Source organism: Physella acuta, unplaced genomic scaffold (assembly GCF_028476545.2).
Source record: "Physella acuta isolate Inbredline_101_S28 unplaced genomic scaffold, ASM2847654v3 ptg001179l, whole genome shotgun sequence".
Taxonomy (NCBI): Eukaryota; Metazoa; Mollusca; class Gastropoda; family Physidae; genus Physella; species Physella acuta.
In genome coordinates this window covers 163,136-179,651 of record NW_026732696.1, presented here as the reverse complement: position 1 = coordinate 179,651, position 16,516 = coordinate 163,136, and the positions used below count along the sequence as shown (strand labels likewise).

Sequence of the window (16,516 nt, the reverse complement as noted above, 5' to 3'; positions counted from 1 at the left end):
ATAAATATTTAATTTAAGATCAAGATTTTCGTATGCAATATAAACGCTAAAGATATGCGCGTTTTTTTTTACAATTATTAAGCCCACCTGTATAATTAACTGAAAAGTATCAACAATAATAATCTCATTTTAAAAATTAAACCTGTTTCTTTGCAATTAAAACTGCATACTTTTCCAGGCATTCAATTAAGGGTTAAGTCTTTAAAAATCTGCAGTTTTTTTATACAATGATTACAATAGCGAAAACGTGAAATCTTATAAAGTGATGGCAAAAAGTGATCTAGCTCTATGAAAAATAATATTTTTTAGCGCATCAAAGCCATGTGCCCTCTGTAATGAACATCGAAATGTGTTAAAATTGATTAAAGAGTAGGCCTATATTAAATTGTAAAAAATAACATTCATCTAAACTGTGTGGACTATATTTATAGTAACATGATAGAATATTTCTTTCTTTCTTTCTTTCTTTCTTCCTTTTTTTCTTCCTTTCTTTCTTTTTTTCTTTCTTTCTCTCTTTCTCTCTCTCTTTTTATGTGATATATATATATATATATATATATATATCTTTCTTTTTTTCTTTCTTTCTTTCTTTCTTTCTTTCTTTCTTTCTTTCTTTCTTTCTTTCTTTCTTTCTTTCTTTCTTTCTTTCTTTCTTTCATTCTTTCTTTCTTTCTTTCTTTCTTTCTTTCTTTCTTTCTTTCCTTCTTTCTTTCTTTCTTTCTTTCTCCTTCTTTTCTTTCTTTCTTTCTTTCTTTCTTTCTTTCTTTCTTTCTTTCTTTCTTTCTTTCTTTCCTTCTTTCTTTCTTTTTTTCTTTCTTTATTTCTTTCTCCTTCTTTTCTTTCTTTCTTTCTTTCTTTCTTTCTTCCTTTCTTTCTTTTTTTTCTTTCTTTCTTTCTTTCTCTCTCTCTCTCTCTCTTTTTATGTGATATATATGTTACCGAGTCTATTTGCTTGTAGTGCCAAATGTTACCGATTTCACTGCTGACAGAGCCAAATGTTACCGAGTGTATTTACTCGTGCTACCTTTGACCAGCACACAACATCGACCACAATATAGATACTCGGAAATGCAGGTTTACATTGATCTCTTTATTACATGAATCAATAGAAATGCTCCACATAACAATGCACCAATGTTCCACAAAAATACAATGAACCAACTGACCCCCACTGTCCTCACTAGTCCTCACATATCAGAATGCACGTGTCCCGCGTTCCTATTCTCCCAACTAACCACACGTCTACACAGTTCAGTCTCCTACTTGATACTCCCTTCTCAACTGTCTCCTTCCTATTTTATCTCCTCGTATTCGTAATCGTATTCGTAATCGTATTCGTAATCGTATTCGTAATCGATTCTAATCGTTGCATCAGAATATTAATTGCGCAGCTCTGTCGTACCATCCGATTATTAGACCACCTGCACTGTTGCGTCAGCCCAGTTTGGCCTTGGTCATGTCAAAGTTGACAGACTGTAATACGTTCTTATCGTCCCTGGTAACTCCACAAGTTACATATATATATATATATATATATATATATATATATATATATATATATATATATATATATATATATATATATATATATATATATATATATATATATATATATATATATATATATATATATATATATATATATATATATATATATATATATATATATTATAATAACATGAAGAAAATATCTCGAACAAAATATCTCACAGCATTAAAATTTTATTATATTTCACTACAAACTTACTTCCATTACTTGAATGGGATCATAAATAATGATGGAGGTTATGCCGGATGGGGAGAAAAAGTGGACGTATTTCTGGACAAATTGATGATTGATGTAAATTAGAAATGCGTCACTACGGACGAGAAAGTGGACATGAAATAGTTGACCTATTGCAAAAGACGTCACGTTAAAATTTAGCTTGATCTCCTTTTTAAAGACACCGTTTAGCATGGTGTTCATAGTCACGTAGGGTAGAGTGGATACTCGGGTTCTGAACTCCAGTAATGTACTGCCAGTGGTTTGAATGAAGTGGAATCTGAAACCATTTGAACTGGTGTAGAAGGCCTGTAAGTAAACCTAAAACATGAAAAATTGAAGAAAAAGGTAAAACGTGTATTTTGGGTCTAGAATTAAGTAAACATTTTAACAGTGTATGTGATTAAAGAATTGGAAAATGTATATCTTTAAAAGGTGCTTAATACACAAACAGTTATGCTATTAATGTTGTGTGAGTTAGTGTGTAATGGTGTAGTGGTGTGTGCGTGTCAACAACAATTGCCCAAAAAAATGAACACCCTAATGCGACAATTTCCTGAACGTGTCGTGCCTCTGGGCCATTTGCCCGATAGGATCATTGCTCAACAAAAAGGTAAAGATAGAAAATTATAAAAATACTTTTTCGGGAATTCCTTTATTCGAACACACGTCCTTTCGGGGAAATGACAATTGATAAAGTGAGGGGTTTTTTTTTCAGAAAAGTGTCTATTTTAGTCCCTAAAAATACCCCATTTTGATCTTTTAATAAGTAAGTAGGTAAGTTAGTAATGTACCCTTTTGAACCTGGCTGTCTTTGGGGCAGGTGAGTTAACTTTCACCCGTTTCTGTGACCTCGGCATACGAAGCGATAATGTGGTCAGCACTAAACACAGCCGTCTGTACTTTACCCAACGTGAGCCAGGTACCCATCAGAGCTGGGTGAACCCAGTGAGGTCCTGTTATGTGTACTTATGGGGAAGGGGCTGTGTGTAATGCTAACCACACTATGTTTTCACGAGACAGACGAGACCTTTGCCATAAAAATGAGAAGTCAATGGGCTTCTCAGTGTGTCAGCTTAAATATGCCATTTTAACATAGCTTAGTTTATTTAGTAACTTAAGCTAAGCTGTATTCAAGCTGTATTCAATATACACATTGATTTGTCCTGAGCATAAAGATGGTCTTAGGGTAACACATCCTATTACTGTACATATCTGAACACTGCACAGGGTTGTGCATCGCAGCAAAACACTGTTCTCTCGTATAGCTGATGAAAATACATTTAATAACACACAAAAACTGTATCAACTAGCCATCAAATACCAATATGTTTTTCGACAGTCAATTTTATATACATGTTAACTTTATACCTTATTTGGTTGGGTTTTATTTTTCTAATAGAATGTATGACTTCGCATATTGCATGTGATTTCTTCATTGGCCACAATATGGCCCACGGTTCGTGTGTATGGACAGCTCTGCAATGAATCTTCTTTATCAACCTGACCATATCAACACGAACCACTAGTGGTAATCATGCTAGGTATGGGATGGCGTGGCCTAGAGCGCTAGACTACTGACCGTAAAGTACCGAGTTCAAATCCGGGTTCAAGTCAGTTTAGGAAGTCCATACGTCCACACAACGCTGATGGGGTACTTGACTTACATAAAGGCGGCTGGGCGTAGTGCTGGCCACACTATCCCTGCATATACCGAAGTCACAGAAACAGGTGAACTCTACTTCACTTACCCAATGGACCGTCAGGTTTGAAAAGGGAACTTTACTCACTTAAAAATCATATTAAATGCCATCCCTTCCCTTTAACATTGACATATATATGACAGTTACATGTGACTCACCCAAGTACCTGCCTTTAGACCACTCAACCCATCTAAAGTCTAACACTGATCTATTGACACTCACCCAAGTACCTGCCTTTAGACCACTCAACCCATCTAAAGTGAACTTGGCAGCATAGGTAGTTATGACCACACCGGTCTCCTTACGCTCTCTGGGCCAGTAGAAACTCCCGTTACCAAACTGTAGCTCCATGCTCGCATTCATAGGACACGTAAAACATTGTCGGGATTCGTAACTTGAAGCAGAGCAGTTCGAATTAGACGAACAACGGGCTGTACATTCCAGTAATGATCGAGAAGATTCGAAAGTCTCACATTGTCCCGTGTGAACGTTATAACGCGAGATTAATCCACCAGAAATGGAACGAGTTGTCAGGTAAAACAACTGAAGCATCAAGACTTTAACAGCAACGTTTCTGGCCATCATTGAATGAGAATATTACTCATTATATTATTCAAACAAGTTTGTTCTTTATAATTTTCACACTGATAAACATCGAAATGTTTTTATACCTATGATTTTGAAACAAATCTTAGAGCATATATTTTTTTTACAAAAATAATTTTAAAGTTTTTTATCTTCAAATTAAAATAAATTCATTAATTTATTTACATGGCTGTAGTTTTGGGTGAAAAAAAATAATGCCAGTCCTTAGAGTTCTTTCTAGTCGACTAAGCACACTCACAAAGTTAAGCTGTTTATAAACAAATCTAAAAATTAAAAAAAACCTTAGTAACAACGAACCATTCGATTTTATCCCAGTCCGTAAAAGCTATAGCATGGAACTCATATTGAACCATCCATAAAAGGGAAATAAATCGAGCATTAATAACAATGGCTTTTAGATTTATTGGAAAATCTTTTCTCCGGGTGAAATCTTTATTTATATCAGCAACAGCCAGCCTTGATGGCAGAAATATAGATGTAATATCGGAAATCAAAAGATTGGGTTTATCGCAGTAGGCTATTTCACACACTTTATGTAGTGTCGTTACATAGTTCCGACAAATTCCGTGCCTATAGACTGTTTAGCTTATACGTAAACCAGGCACTCTCCCTGCCCCTCTCTAAAAAAAAAAACTCTAATTCTAATGAAAATAAGTATTTTAAAAATTATTTTAAAGAAAATACAAATATAAAGAACCTAATGCTACATTCCTCGTTTTATGTGGCACCACATCTTACCTTACCTTGTCTTTGGTGAATGAAGTCTGAATCATTTCCGCCTATGTGAATGAAGTCAACTTTTGACGAGTCCCCAACTGTCATTAGTGGAAAATGTAGGCCCTTATTGCCTATGATAATATACTATCATCATCATCATCATCACATTTCCTTTGTGGCCCCTGGGGAGCAAAGGGCTGCAACCGCACATTTCCAGCGGACTCGGTTTTGGGCTGCTCCCTTAATCTGTGCCCATGTGAAAATTTAGGCACTTATTGCCTATGATATTATATCAGATAGGGCCAAATATGGACCAACATTTTGTTTACCTATTTATTTTGTAGATTGTCTAGACTTATTTTTTTTAAAAAAAAACATATATAAAAACAGTCATAAAAGTGATTTAATGTACAGACAAGAAGTGTTTTAACAAGAATACTCTGGTGTATATGTTAGAAAAGTAAGAGCACATATAAACAAGAAGTGATTTAACAAAAATACACTTAAAAATAAGTGCACATAAAAAAGAAAGTATTTTAGTTAGAATACGCAGGTGTAATCTGTTAGATAACGAACCAAGACCATCTAATACGATAACATGACATTAAAAATTCATGAACACGGCTCGTTATCTAAGACGGTGTGCATGTTCGGCTTGGCCATGACAATCATTTTATTTACTTTACTAACAGCCGAAATCACTAACTACTAAGTTTTTTTTTTTAAGTAAATTGTTTATTTCGTATAATGATGGATGATGCAGGGGATGAACAGAGGATTGGAGATGTGACACACAACGCTGTCTTGGTGACACAAGGGGAGAGTACTGTAGTGTCAGCTGGACAACAAGGGAGGCAAATCCAGTACGGGAGTGTCAGTGAAAGGGACCAGCCGAGCACAAGTATCCAGGCCAGTGATTCTCATGTTATAACAGGTACTGCTCTTGTCAACAAATATTTTTAATAAAACTTTAATTTTTTTAGGGGTAGCTATACATTTCAGCATAGCTAGGAGAGGATGGTGATTTTTGTTTACCTTTATTTCTATAGGGCCTACTAAATAAATCAATATAGCGTTGAGATAAATATAGTATTACAGATTGATCCATTCCTATACCCAAAGCTAGTTATGGCAAAGCATGATCAGTTTTTTGTGAATAACATAATAAATAGTTCTTTTAACTATTGTAACATAGCCAAATAAAGGTGAGCACTAGTGCCAAGCTGTTACTAGTTTAAAGAATCGACATCTGGAAATTAGATCTTTAAATATCAAAATGGGGAGTTTTAAAATTAATCTTGCTTTTAAAATTGCGCTATCTAAAATATGGATTTTTAATTTTAAGTCTAAATTTAATTATTAAAAGTGGCAAAAATGTGTGAAATATATTTTGAATGACAAGTACTTGTAACTAAAGGTAAAACTCCTCATGTGGAACACTAAAAAAATATTAGCATCGTTTGTGTTTTGTTTACATTTTCTCTCGGTAGTGTTTGTGTTTAGTTTACATAATGTCTTTGATTTTAACTTAATTTAATTAATTAATTTATTTTTTTATTTGTTAACGTTAGTTGTCTTGCAAACTTTTTTTTGAAAAAAATTACATTTTAAATTGCAATAGTCTGTTTTGTTTATATTTAGATTTATTTTGATATAAACTTTGGAAGTCACAAAGAATGTATTGGCCACGAAAACAAAATTTAAGTGTCAGTTTATTTAGGATCAGCTATGCCAAAATGTCAGTGTGCAGATTTTCAACATTAATTTGACATTTTCATTCAATATAAGGTCAGGTAGAGGTTTCATTTCCTGGTATTAAAACTATCATTAAAGCTATTCAGTTGTATTTTAGGCAAATAAAAACTACCATTTTTTTCATTTAGGGATCGTCCATAAATGACGTCACACTCGGAAGGGGGGGGGGGATCCGTAATTTTGTGACGGTGTGTGACGAGGGGGAGAGGGGGTTCAGATGGTGCGACGTCACACTTTTGCCTTTTAAAAAAGCAATGTTAGAAAACTAATTTTAGACGATATTTCGCGTTTTAGAAAACTGTTTTAATAAATTGCAATAGGAATTGATTAAAATACTCTATTTTGACAGAGTTCAGACAAGATTTTTGAAAAATATCGATGTTTTAAGAAAAATTCAACTGCAATTTTGAGAGGGGTAGTAGGCTGAGGTGTGACGTCATTTTGGGGGGGGGTCTGGCTTTTTGTGACGATGTGTGACGGAAGGGAGGGGGGAGGTAAAAATCGTCAAAAAAGCGTGACGTCATTTATGGATGACCCCTTATTTATTTAAATATGTATTTCCAGAATCTCAATCGCTGGATCCTAAGCAATTAGACAGCCACCTACCACCCATACAAACACTTATGGCACTCTCCGTCTCCTTTCTGTTCATCTCCTCTGCAAACAGCGGCATCCAAAGTCTACAGAGCAGTGTCTATGAGAAAGACAATTTGGGGCTCATTAACATGGCCTGCGTTTATGCAGCAACTTTTCTTTCTGGTAAGTAGAGCTTACACACAATAGCTGGCCTTTATACAAGTTTTCTTTCTGGTAAGTAGAACTAGCACACAATAGCCGGTCTTTATACAAGTTTTCTTTCTGGTAAGTAGAGCTTACACACAATAGCCGGCCTTTATACAACTTTTCTTTCTGGTAAGTAGAACTAGCACACAATAGCCGGCCTTTATACAACTTTTCTTTCTGGTAAGTAGAACTAGCATACAATAGCCGGCCTTTATACAACTTTTCTTTCTGGTAAGTAGAACTAGCATACAATAGCCGGCCTTTATACAACTTTTCTTTCTGGTAAGTAGAACTAGCACACAATAGCCGGCCTTTATACAACTTTTCTTTCTGGTAAGTAAAACTAGCACACAATAGCCGGCCTTTATACAACTTTTCTTTCTGGTAAGTAAAACTAGCACACAATAGCCGGCCTTTATACAACTTTTCTTTCTGGTAAGTAAAACTAGCACACAATAGCCGGCCTATATACAACTTTTCTTTCTGGTAAGTAGAACTAGCACACAATAGCCGGCCTTTATACAACTTTTCTTTCTGGTAAGTAGAACTAGCACACAATAGCCGGCCTTTATACAACTTTTCTTTCTGGTAAGTAGAACTAGCACACAATAGCCGGCCTTTATACAACTTTTCTTTCTGGTAAGTAGAACTAGCACACAATAGCCGGCCTTTATACAACTTTTCTTTCTGGTAAGTAGAACTAGCACACAATAGCCGGCCTTTATACAACTTTTCTTTCTGGTAAGTAGAACTAGCACACAATAGCCGGCCTTTATACAACTTTTCTTTCTGGTAAGTAGAACTAGCACACAATAGCCGGCCTTTATACAACTTTTCTTTCTGGTAAGTAGAACTAGCATACAATAGCCGGCCTTTATACAACTTTTCTTTCTGGTAAGTAGAACTAGCATACAATAGCCGGCCTTTATACAACTTTTCTTTCTGGTAAGTAGAACTAGCATACAATAGCCGGCCTTTATACAACTTTTCTTTCTGGTAAGTAGAACTAGCATACAATAGCCGGCCTTTATACAACTTTTCTTTCTGGTAAGTAGAACTAGCATACAATAGCACGCCTTTATACAACTTTTCTTTCTGGTAAGTAGAACTAGCATACAATAGCACGCCTTTATACAACAAGTTTTATGGGACGGCGTGGCCTAGCCGTAGAGAGCTAGACTGCTAACCCGAAAATCCAGAGACCGAATCCAACCATCTCTGATGGGTACCTAACTAGGGCTCTGAAACAGATGAACTATACTTCATGATGTCATATGTGTCTTTTGCACGAACGGGAAAAGATGATAAAGTAGAATTTACGCACAACAAAGTTTCTGTCTTGTTACCAGAACTAACACACAACACAGTCTGCGTCACACCCAAGATTGTGTAAATGCATTTTTATATTTAAAAGAAAATCATTCAAACAAAAACTTTTTTAAAGTCATGTTAGTCAAACATTCAAAACCGCTTTTTTTACTGTTTCGTATAGTAATCTGAGAAGAAGTTTTGTAATTGTGCTAAAAACTTAGTTTTCCAATCTTGTCTGTGCGTCTATCTGTCTGTCTATCGTGTGTGTGTGTGTGTGTTCGAATACACGATAATTTGAGCACCATTTAAGTTAGGTTGTCTAAATTTCAAATATGTGTAGTGTATCAAAGCTATACATCTCTGTTAAATTATTGAATGATTTATTTAAAACTTGTTAAAGAGCTATTCTTTTTTGTTCTTGCCAGTGCCCTTAGTTACGAGTGCCGTGAGAAAATTCGGATGCAAGAACCTGCTCTTACTAACCTGGATATGCCGTAGTATTTTTGTAGGTGCCAACTTTTATCCCAGATTTTACACCCTTATCCCAGCCAGTATCTTAAGTGGTGCATCTTCCGTTTTTATAGGAACCACAAGAAATCTTTACATCAATGCCGCGAGCGACAGCTACATACAAATTAAAAACTACGCACAAGAAAAGCGGCACCAAATCCTCAGTATTTTTTTCGGTGTTTATTTTGCTTTCTTTGGAGTCACACAAATCGCAGGCAATATGGTGTCATCGTTAGTGCTGTATTCAAACGCAGATGTTCGGTCAAATAACACGAAATCGGAGCATTGTGGAGCAGAGATTTGCTTTGTTAATTCTACTGCAAGCAACTTCATACAACACCCAAGTCAGGAGACGCTCTACATGCTGTTTGGGGTCTTCCTGGGATTTGTTGTCATTGGTTTCTTGGTTACGTTAATATTTTTACCGCGCTTCACCCCGCCCCAGCCTGCAGTGGCCAGGTCAGTTTGCCAGGAAATTGCCAGCTGCTACAAGGTTTTGGCTAATGTCAAGGTTGATCTGTTTTTACCTGTCCTGATGGCACAGTCGATGATGCTCATGATTATGTTAACAGGTATGGAGAAAGTGTATTGTATAATAAATATCTAATGTATATGTCCTTACTTTTTTTTTCAAGGATTATATATGCTTATTTAACTTATCTTAAAAAGTAATCTTCAGTAACTTTTTTAAAATAATGTGTAAACAATAGATTTTTTTTAAATTGTTATATATTAATGTATGATTATGTGTAGTTGCAGTGAAATTGAGGGTTAAACGGATGTTCAGCAGGATAGTTTCTTTTCTCAATTTCCGTTGCTTCCTGGTGGAATTCTGCTATCCCTTTCTTCATCCACATCGAACCAACTTATTTGTTTTGACTTGGTACATAAGATAGTTCCTTCTAAATCTTTGATGACAATGCAATAGTCTAAAATTGAATTACAAGTTCAACACTTTTTAAATTTAAGAATGCTATATAAAGATTAAAAAGGGTAAAATAACCAATGATAAGGGAGATTGTGTTACACAAGTTAATTGGATTTTTGGTGAAATTTGAATAAGCTTTAAGAAATTGTAAACTTAGTTACTGAACGTAGTAAAACACTGGCGTTTCTCTAGCATGTACATACAAAAGTATAGTAAATTGCATTTTAAAGTGCACACTCCAACTATTTAACTAGCTAAACAATAAATAATCCTGGTACAATATTAATTTTTTTTTTCTAAAATCATTTTGCTCTTTTGATTATTATAACAAAAATTTTAAAGCAAGTTTTTTATAACGTTTTTAGTTATTTAATTATTCAAATTTTGTATTTTTATTTTTATTTTATATAATAGAATATGTGAAGCATTTACTTACGATGGTAGTTCATTCTAAAAACTAATCGAATTAATTGAGTAAAATCATTACCATATAAAGCTACTAAGCTGTTTATAAAAGAATGAAACATATGGTTCAGTTATAAACGTAGTTCTGTCTCAGTAGCGTACGCAGGGGGGAGCAGGGGGAGCGGCCGCTCCCCCTCTGGCCATTTTCAGCAAAGTGGCGCCTTTTTGGAAACTTTTTAAACTCAAAGTTTTAAACAATGATATTTGTTAAAAAATATTTTTGGTCGGCACATCTATGTAAATCACAAGATTTCTTTTCATGCAGCAATTAAGCATTATTGCAATAGTCTAGTAGTGTTTACGTTTACAACACGTATTAACAGCTGCATCAGTTTGCCATTCTAAAAATAAGAATTACGATGCATTTAAATGTTTAAAAAACCTCTACGGGTAGTACCACTTGGCAAGATGGGTGTTAAGTTTAAGGCGACTGGATAATGTATTTGCTTTCGAATAATTGAATTAGAAAATGTTAAACATAAAACTTCACACATAATTACTTTATATATACAGTTTGAATCGTGTGATTAATTTTTAAAAAGATTACAATACAGAAACAAAAACAACTGATGTGGCACCTCTATTTAAATTTACTTATGGGCGAAATGCGTAGCGGTGGGGAAATTTTGACAAGGTCAACAACGTCATCACGATGAAGTAGTAGTATTCTTACAGTTTGGGCGATAATGATTACGATTACAAATTATATGAAACAGTTACAACCCCCTCCCCCATGGACCCCTCTGTAAAAAAAATATTGTCATAATACCACTGCTACTTATTTAAATCTATTTCTGTAATATATATATATGTGAGTAATATATATGTATGTTTAGAACAGTCATCTAAGAACTGACGCTATTTTCACTCTGAGTTAGTTATCCCTTCCCCCCCCCCCCCCCCCGCCACACACCTCACCACCACAATTGTGTAGAGCGACATTAATGTCACACCATGGTATACACTGGGTTGGATAATTGACCTAAAGTGACCGGACAGTGGTGAATGAAATTGAACCCATCCCCTCCCCCCAAACCACCCCGAACTGATCTGTTAAGTACATGTAGAAAAACGTGTAATGATGTACCAAAGTACCATGTCGCCAGAAAATTAGCTTTTTAAACGTAAAACTCTGTGAATATTGTTTTTGCAATTACCAGAAAAAAGGTGTGTGATCAATACAGTGATCTAACCCATACCTATCACTATGTTAAAAAATGATCTGTAAAGAACACAAAGGAGCAGTAGTTAATTAAATATATATGATCTGAACTAAAAAGAACGGTATTTAGTTAAATGTAGGCTGTTATTCCGAATGTTTTCCTTGTAAGTCGAAAAGCGTGGTTTTTATACCAACTCTGATTTTAAGAACTTTCATTATGCTGTAATACTTTAGCATTTATGATGACGATATATTAAATTATGATTATAGACAAAAACATTTGTAAACACAAATAGTGTTAAACAATTTCATTATATTCTAAAGTAATTATTTATTTGTTTTGACATTTATAATTAAATGTGTAGATATATACATATTTATATTAAGAGAGTGATTATGTCCCCTATTTCACTAGTCTTAAATAATTTCCCAGGAATCATTATGTAAGAATTTTTTTTACAAGAATTACAAAATAGATTGTGTTACGTTCATTGATTTTGGTTGTAGTCTGTGTATATTTTTTTTTGTTTAGATTGATACAATTTTTTGTTTTGTCGGCCTACATTGTGTGTTTTTTCTTATTTCTTCAGAGTGCTACTTTCAATTTACTTTACATCATAGCGCAGTAATGATATACAGCTAGTAATTATATATATATATATATATATATATATATATATATATATATATATATATATATATATATATATATATATATATATATATATAATACCCGTATATAGAACGTGTTAAAAATTCGGCGCCTTTTTTGCTCTTTTCGCTCCCCCTAAAACGAAAACCTGGATACGCCTCTGTTCTGTCTATCTAAAGAAAGGTAACAATGTATAAATTCTCTATTTCTTTAGGATTCACAGAATACTTCATCACCTGCAGCCTGGGAGTAGAGTGGGTAGGATTTGTCATGATGGCCTACGGAACATCCACCGCTATATTTTCAGCCCTTGCCAACTATCTGGCTCGCTACTTGGGCAGGATTTTTCTATTTTTAACTTTCATTCTACTGGACATGGGCCTTCTTTTTTTAATGCTCTTCTGGAACCCAGGCCATAATGGATCAAAGCTTATTCTGTTTGCTATTGCAACAGTTGCTGGACTTACAGAAGGAATATCTCAACCACAACTTAACTCCTATTTTACGGTTCTCGTTGAAGAAAATTTGACTTCAGCGACTGCAACGTTTATTATGGCAAAAAGTATTGCCTTTTCAGCTTCATTGGTTATTTCAACATTTACTTGTTTTAACTATCGCGTGTATGTAGTTATAGCGCTGTACAGCGTCGGATTGGTTGGATACATTATTTTAGAGATTATAACTCGAAAACGTAAACATTCAGATGATCAGAAAGACAAAGAGCCATTGATTAAAGATGTTAAATCATAATGTGGCGTCATTAGGGTTTTCCTTTACCATTACAGCTGTATTCCCCTTCCCTTGACTACCTCCACGCCTTTCCACATAACTATATGTGTAAAAGTAGAAAAGTGTTAATTATTTTTTTGCGATCTTGAAAACAAAAACTTAAAGATAAACAGGCAATGGGAGTGAAATATTACTTGAATGAGTATGTTACATGAACTGATTTTCGTAGCACTTCAGTGTATTCTTTTGCGCTGTGAGGCAGAGGCGTAGCGACATATTCCGGCGCCCGGGGTGGACAATCCTCCCATTTTTATATATAGTTATTCCTCTCTATGAAAAAGTTCCCCTCCTTTGACTGTGTATAATTCTATACTACAGCTTAAAAGAACTTTTAAATTAATTTTTAACCCGTTTTGGCACCCCCTTGGGGTCGACTCACGGGGCGGCCGCCCCACCCGCCCTCCCCTAGCTACGCCACTGCTGTGAGTACGAGAAGCTGGTTGATACCCCACAAAGTGTCCTTGGTAAGACTTGGTTCGATACAGTACATGAATAGATGTTAGTAGTAAATCTGGTAGTATATCGTTCGAGAGCCTACTAGAACTCAATTTCTGTACATTCCTCATCCCTACCGCCCCTGCAAGTAGATTAGCTGTAAGGGCATACGTTAATGATATTACACCCCCTTCCCATTTTTCACACTCAGGTAGTAAATAAGCATTTAATAAAATCGATCGATTGGCAGCAAGAACAAACAAGCAAAATATGACATAAACATTTAAATTTATATTAATTTTTATTTTTTGTGTTAGTCTTTCTTGCCATCGAATGATGCCCCCCGTCCTCTAATGATGCCAATGGGTATTAAGGGATGTATTTAATCAAAATAATTCTGGCGTTCCCTACTCCCGTTCATTCAGGCGTCCAAGTCCACATTTGGTGCAGGCCGCACACTATACAACACATAACAAGGTCATATAAACACTTAAACTCTACTTCATCTACGCTTGGGCCGTCTGGTTTGAAATAGTATGTCATAAGGCTTTTCGTGATCTACAAGTCATTATTTCTTACCCTTATATTATTGTATACGCAATGGACACAAATGAAAGAGACATAGCGGCTTGTTCTGTGATAAAATGTGTATCTGTTGAGTATAGGTTATCACATCACTCCATAATCGACATGTTATCTATTGAAGTAAATTAACCTCTGTGACACACTATGTGCAGTGGCGTAGCGAGGGGGGGTGGGGTGCGGATCGCACCGGGTGACACCATTTAGGGGGGTGACACCAAGGCAAAAAATAGCAAAATATTTAGGGAAAAATGATAATTCCACTTAATTAAGTGATTACTTAGTGTTAAATAGTCTTTTAAGAGGTGCAAATCAAAAGTTTGAGGGGGTGCAAATCGAAAGTTTGAGGGGGGGGGGGGTGCAAATCGAAAGTTTGAGGGGGGTGGGGGTGTGCAAATCGAAAGTTTGAGGGTGTGTAAATCGAAAATTGAAAGTTGGTCCCCGGGAAGGGTCGCTACGCCTCTGAAGGGTGACACCATTAAGTGCCGCACCGGGTGACACCCGACCTCGCTACGCCACTGACTATGTGTATATTATTTACATATTCAACAAATGTGTCTGTTTGTGGTTTGTGTACTTTGATGTCTAAAGTGCTACATTGTTATAGGTATTTATAGATAATTAATATGGCATTGGTGTTTGTGTGTATACCTTGTGTATACCTAACAACTTTCTTTATTTACAAGCTTTCATTTAACTTGCTTCCTCTGTCGTGCTTATGTGTCGAAACGTGCGAGCGAAATTGGCAACTAGTTAGTTTTTGCCTTAAAACACAAACAGTGTTTCTTTCAGAATTTTTTTTTATGGGGGGAGGGGGGCGCTCTTGAAACTTTCAAGGGTGGGGGGGGGCAAAATTTTCCGGAAGGAAAGGGTGCGGTACTAGTAAAAGGATATATTTTCTATATATTTTTTCCTTGGGGGGGGGGGGTCGGTTTGGAATGTAAAGGCGGCCAATGCGAAGATAAAAAAAAAAATACATGAATTCTACTCCCTCTGCCTAAAAGATTGCTAGGGCTGTAAGGGGAACTTTACTTACCGTAAAGTAAAGAATAACTAAACTATGCGGCAGTGATGTGGGTTAATGTACTATAGAGACGTCACTTTAGACAAGAGATGGCTAGGTGGAGACTTGTTACGGACAAGAGAGGTAACTCGACTAAATTAATATGTGCTAGTACCCATCTGACTGTCCATGCTTATCTCCCCCTTCAGAATCAATATTTGGTAAATTTACGCATCGTTTCATTAGTAGTGTGGTGTTTTTTTGTTTGTTTTTTGTTTATTATTTTTTTTATTTTGTTACTGACAAGGGAGGTAAATGCACTAAATTAATATGCGCTTGTACACATCTTACAATCGATGTTTATTTCCCCTCACAATCGTTTTTTCAATAATGTATAAACATCGTTTTATTTTTAGTGTTTTCTTAACTGTATCTTGTACACACTGGGTCAAGACTTTTTCCTGACATGGTAAGAAGTTTCCTAATAAGCTAAAGTACTCACTTTATGTGTAATCGTATAAGTCGTTTACATTCCGTATTTATATAAAAAGAATTATCAACAAAATCAGTGAACGCAGTGTTGTGTTTGGTGTTTGGTTTGGTGGGTGGGTGGTGACCACACAACAGAGGCGTAGAGATGGGGGGGCAGGGGGTCATATGTCCCCGGGCGCAGACCTTAGGGGGCGCCAAAATGGGTTGTAAAAACAAATTAAAATGTCATTTTAGCTGCATTTTTGCAGTTTGAGGGGGGGGGGGGTGCAAATCGAAAGTTTGAGGGGGGTGCAAATCGAAAGTTTGAGAGGGGTGTTGAAAATTTGCTCCCGAGGGGGGCGCTAAATTGAAAGTTTGTCCCCGGGCGCAGGGAATGGTCGCTACGCCACTGCCACACAACAACAACAAAAACTGTCGAAGACAGATCTTACGCAAATGGGCTTATATGTTGTTATGAGCTTATATTTCGTAACAATCTCTTTGGCAAATTATGTAACTTATATGTGAACTACTTAATGCAGCGATTTCGTTCTTTCCAAATTAATTCGTATGTGATGAAAATGCAGCTATGTCTAATTTAAGTCTAAGATAGGACCATTACTTATCCAGCTGGGTTGTATTCACTGATGTTTTCAGAACCGACCACGGAATCTACTAAGAGACAGATAATAGTCGTATAGATATTTTGACTGAGATCATTTAAGATATTTTGTCTAAGGCATCTTTTTTCTCTGAGAGTCAGTGTTTTTTTCAGGCATCTCTTCGGAGGGGGGTGGGGGGGACTATGCAGCAAGTCTTTCAGCCAAATGAGATATGGAAATGAAACAGAGTTCTTGGCAACATCCGACATTTTTCAAACTA

General features: G+C 35.7%; 2 protein-coding genes across 2 annotated transcripts; one reads left to right on the top strand and one right to left on the bottom strand.

Moving 5' to 3' along the window:
• Positions 1 to 1,735: 1,735 nt before the first annotated feature.
• Positions 1,736 to 4,972, bottom strand: LOC131956843 (uncharacterized). Its single transcript, XM_059321452.1, has 3 exons — positions 4,810 to 4,972; positions 3,688 to 4,136; positions 1,736 to 2,083 (listed from the first exon to the last, which is right to left on the bottom strand). Exons 2-3 carry the CDS (start codon positions 4,048 to 4,050, stop codon positions 1,736 to 1,738), a joined length of 711 nt encoding a protein of 236 aa, XP_059177435.1. The 5' UTR covers positions 4,051 to 4,136; positions 4,810 to 4,972.
• A 471-nt stretch (positions 4,973 to 5,443) lies between these two features.
• On the top strand, positions 5,444 to 13,114 carry LOC131956848 (protein unc-93 homolog A-like). The gene is made up of 4 exons (XM_059321459.1): positions 5,444 to 5,722; positions 7,108 to 7,302; positions 9,063 to 9,719; positions 12,569 to 13,114. Exons 1-4 carry the CDS (start codon positions 5,536 to 5,538, stop codon positions 13,102 to 13,104), a joined length of 1,575 nt encoding a protein of 524 aa, XP_059177442.1. The 5' UTR covers positions 5,444 to 5,535; the 3' UTR covers positions 13,105 to 13,114.
• Positions 13,115 to 16,516: the final 3,402 nt, after the last annotated feature.